Raw genomic sequence first — 4,993 nt, forward strand, 5'->3', positions numbered from 1 at the left:
GAACCAGTTTCCTTAACTTGGATTTCTTCCTTCTCAAATTGCATCCAAAATTTCTCTAGATGAAACTATGCTTGAGAAAGTACTTCCTCGATCTTTTGTGAACCCCAACACAAAAGGAATATTGATACTACACTTCTTTATTGTAATTCTACAGCTTTAAAAGGAGAAGTAAAAAATTGTCCTACATCCCTCAAGGCAATGATTGAATTCTCAAAGATTACATTAGGTAGCAAGAGCTTGGTTGCATTGACTGCTAAAAGTACAAAGGGTTCAGGAAAAGAGCTTATTATTCAAAAAATCAAAAAGCTTAATGTAAAAAAAAAGTGTCGTGTCAGGAGGTATTCCTTCCTTTTTCAACTTACTTTTGCCATATGCTCTCCTCAACTGAAATCTATGCAGTGGATGTAGATGAACCTAAAACAAAAAATTCCAGTCAATACAATCTTTGCAATATGTCATATGGACACCTCTGCATGGTCATCATATCATGCAGCATTCAAGATGCTCAAGCTCTCGCCGGGAAAAGGTGAAGTGTGCCACTGGATTACACATATTGATCTTCTTTGGATTGGTGCTAGAAAGGATATGGTGTAGGGTTGAAACTCAACAACCGCTTATTACTTATTAGCATCTCTGCTTGTGTTGTTTTAACATTCCTACCGACTTTGGTCGTCTTATTGTCCACTTAGTGCTGACAAATAAAAATTAAGTGGTGTGCGAATCCTTGCTTAATCACATATCACATACTTGTAGCGTTGTTCTCATAAGAAGTTGATCCTTGTTTTTTCAATGTAAAAGCTTGATACATAACAGAAGTTTTTCAAATGCAATTTGATGTTATTATTTTGTATTTATGCTGCTTGCATGTTGATATCCAATCGATTACCTTGAACATAAGCCATTGTTTAATAGATTATTATGTTAATTGAGGAAAGGTAACTACACAAATCTTTAAAAAGTACTATGAGTATTGAGCATTTGAAGTATCAGTTCGGCCATAAAATGTGATGCTCAAAGCAACTCACGTTTTGTTTATAACAGTACATCATCTTTCATTTCATTTACTTGGTCAAGGAGGTCTAATCTAATAACTAAAGTTGAGATTTCAAAAAATTTGAGACCTCACATTCTTTCACCTCCTTCCCGCTTTTTAAAACCCATCCCTTCCCTATAAAAAAACAAATCCATTTACTTGTGAAGGAAAGGATAGGAAATCTTAGTTGGCTCATTAATTAAAGGTTTGTCGATAGAAATTTAAGTTGTGTTTGGATTGCATTTTCCGTCATTTTTCATGAAAAAATTACTGTAGCGATTTGATATATGTAAGGGAAAAAGGTGATAGGAAAATGTGATCACGGAAAACGACAATATTTTCCGACGGAAACAAGCAATCCAAACAAGGCCTTAGGTTCTAATATCTACTGACACAACTCTGGTAGTTAAATTTAACTTTGAACCCTTACACTATAGATGCACTCTTACTTTAGTCCTTAAGCTTTTAATTTTAGAAAATTTAATCTAGCAAATAACTAAACATTAGTTTACGTTTTTGAAGCAAAGAGAAATTATGAAGATTTACCTTGCGATTTTGTTCTTTCTCTTGAGGAACACTCCTTTGTGTTATGTATGATATCTTACGAACAAATATTTAATATTCTGTATGTAATTGTCCTCCAGCAAATTGCACTTGCATGCACTTGGTTATATTTTAAGAAAAAATTGCACAACAAGAATTAGGAGTGTAAATGAACCTAATCAAATCCAACGTCCTAATGTTCAAACTTATTTGATTTTTTTAATAACTTTAAAATTTTGTTTAAACTTGGCTTGTTTATTTATCAAACCAAAATTGAACGACCTTTTCCTTACCAAATTTGAATGTTATCGAACATAAAACACCATTCGACCTTGCCTTGACTAAATAGTGAACCGAAATCGAACGAACTATTATCAAACCAAGTTTGATTCAAGTGTTAAATAATTTGATTTATCTGTCAACCCAAACAACAATTATACACAAAGAAGATTGAGTTTTCAAAACTTAATTATTCCTTAAGTTACTTCATGGAAGATACTAAAATTAAACAGTCAGGCCTATTGGAGACCTTAGTCTTAGGCCATTCAGCCTTATCTTACTCCTTTCTACTCTGTCATGCTTTTTCCCCTTCAAAAACCACCCTCAAAACCCACGCAGCTTTGTTCAGATAAAGAACGAGATTAGAAATGAAATTTAACACAATATCTTTCCTAGATTACTTTTTAATTTACCATTTTCACGAATAATTTTTGCTTAGAATTTTGTAAAAATTAGCTTCACATCAGATTGCTTGTCGTTTCAATCTTGTTATTTATGGAGAGTTTGCAGAAATGGTGGTAGTACGCAGTAGAAGAATTACTTCGGTGAAATGGATGTGCTGTTAGATATGGAGGACCGAAGGTGGCTGGAGGATGAAGTGCAATTGATGGAAGGAAGGCAACAATGGAAAGTGAAACATGTACAAGGAAAGAAAAAAGGAAAGTATAATAGAGGTGGAAACATAGGATCTACATACAGAAATCCACAAAGACGGTGATAAAATGTTCACAATGCTTTTGTACATGCCACTAGGAACTCTTTCCAGCACAGTATGCTTCATGTAAACAAATTTAACTTCATATAAACTTTGTTAATCACGACAATTATCATTAAAATGTCCGAAGATACTTTCAACCTCGAGAAATTCCCCTTACCTTGATTATGCAGGTCACTAATCAAATTTTAACATCCCCATCCACCCTAGGTTTATCGAAGTGTGAAATTCTTTTCTTGTTCAACAAAGGAAAAGATTGTCTTAGTTCAGTTGTCGTGGTCTTCTCAACAGCTTATCCAAGGGGCAAAGACCACTTTGAATGATCAATGAGTAACACCATAATGAAAAAAATGCAGGTATAAATATCATACCCTTGTTGATGCAGCCTATAAGTCCATAAATATTTATCCTCAATCATTAGGATGGCCATCCCAACTTTATTATCGGTTTCTCTAACTCTTGCTTACTTTCTGTACAGCAATGGCATAAGTGCTTCCTCTTTGTCACCTGTTTCATATCCTCCGTCTTCTGTTGCTCATAATCAGCTTAGCCTTTGGTCCAAATACGTGCACAACCCAATGCCTGAAGTTCTTCTCTCAAAACTATCTCCCATGTCTAAGCGAGACTTTAGTTACTTCAATTCATTATTGTCCAAGCCAACTTTTGTAGCAGATGCCAAATTTTGCTCCACTGCTCAATTAGCTTGTTCTTATTCTAATCAGGATCAAAACCGGCACATCACAAATCCATCTCAAGGATCCAAACTGATTGATTATATACCATATGGACCATATGCTGCAAATGCATCTCGAGGATCTAAGCTGATTATGTATACACCTTATGGACTAGAAAATACTTCTCAAACATCAAAACTGATCAAGTATATTCCGTATGGACCATACTTTGCAAATGCATCTCAAAAATCTGAACAAAGTAGCTACAGAGAAAATGTTACCAAGTTATCTCCTAGCCAAGGATTAGACGATCCTCATGTTTTCTTTCGACTTTCAGTGCTTAAAATAGGGAATAAAGTCCATATACCAAAAGTTCTAAATCACAGATTTCCACATCGTTCATTCCTTCCTTTTCCACTAGCAAAAAAGATTATGATGAGCTCCAATGACATTGAAAGAATCTTTCCGGAGTCTTTTGGGTCTCCTACAACAAGAGATGCAGTTTTAAGTACCACTTTTTATTGCAATGCACCAGCAATAAAGGAAGAGACCAAGAGCTGCCCCAAGTCATTAGAGGAGATGCTTGGATTTTCCAAAGCTCTTTTAGGCAAAAACTTTTTATCTGTTTTGACAACGGAAAGCGGAAGGGGCTCAGGAACTAATCTCCTGATTCAAAATATAAAACAATTTGATGTCAAAAAACTTGTGGCATGTCATGAGCTTTTCTTCCCGTTTGCTACGTATTTTTGCCACTCACTCCCCTCAACACACCTGTATCGTATCACCTTAGTTGAAGTTGAAACAGGAGTTCCTATCAACAAGGTTCTAGCAATATGTCATATGGATACATCTGGAATTCCTGCAGATCATATTTCACTCAGAGTATTGAATCTTTCACCTGGACAAGGTGAAGCATGCCATTGGATGCTAGAAACTGATCTCATTTGGATTGATGAAGATGAAAGCATCGTGTAAGTGATGCTGCTGACTGCTGATAAAGACAGGGAACCTCCTTTGTGGTGATTGTCAAGCAGTATATTAAGCTCCAGAAGAAAGGAGAGATTCTGCGTTGATGTAATTGTAAAAGAACATACTAGCTCTATATACAGTTGCTACTGTATAGTTTACAGAAACAGGTGGTGTGTTCTATAAATAAATCTTTATAAAACTTTATTTGCTTTCAGTCTCCAGGAAAATTTTTAAAAAATTATCATCAAAGGCGCATTTGTTTGAGCATATAGGTAAGACATTTATCAAATTATCATGGATGAATTGAGAATATATACTCAATAATATAGGAATATGTACCATTCTTTGTACATAATGTACTTTACATTTTTTGATGACTAAATAGCAAACTTTACTTGCTCTTTCAATAACAAATTGCTTATCTAGCATGCAATTTCCAGTAGGTGTTGCTAATCTATCTTTTATGGATACATAACTTTCTTCGTATAGCTTTGGTTCCAAATCTTTTACACAGTAATCTCTGTAATTATCTTAATTTACACCTATAGATGGAAGTACATCTGATATATAGTTTTTTTTTTATATATATATACCAAAGTTTTAAGGTTATTACTATCATTTCTTCTATTTTTCCAATTACAAATTTTTTTTTCTTTGTTTTGACAATACCATCCAAACAATGCAGAGTTAATCACTGGGTTGTTCTATGCAAATTTGTCCTTTGCAGGCAGTTGTTTTCTTGGGTTTCGTAGATTAGCCTTCCATGTAACTCGATTGAAA

General features: G+C 34.5%; 1 protein-coding gene across 1 annotated transcript; it reads left to right on the top strand.

Moving 5' to 3' along the window:
- Positions 1-2,405: 2,405 nt before the first annotated feature.
- Positions 2,406-4,219, top strand: LOC113756064 (polygalacturonase-1 non-catalytic subunit beta-like). The gene is made up of 2 exons (XM_027299863.1): positions 2,406-2,569; positions 3,049-4,219. Exons 1-2 carry the CDS (start codon positions 2,406-2,408, stop codon positions 4,217-4,219), a joined length of 1,335 nt encoding a protein of 444 aa, XP_027155664.1.
- The last annotated feature ends 774 nt before the right edge of the window (positions 4,220-4,993 follow it).

This window comes from Coffea eugenioides, unplaced genomic scaffold (assembly GCF_003713205.1).
Source record: "Coffea eugenioides isolate CCC68of unplaced genomic scaffold, Ceug_1.0 ScVebR1_1928;HRSCAF=2865, whole genome shotgun sequence".
In the NCBI taxonomy this organism is placed as follows: domain Eukaryota; kingdom Viridiplantae; phylum Streptophyta; class Magnoliopsida; order Gentianales; family Rubiaceae; genus Coffea; species Coffea eugenioides.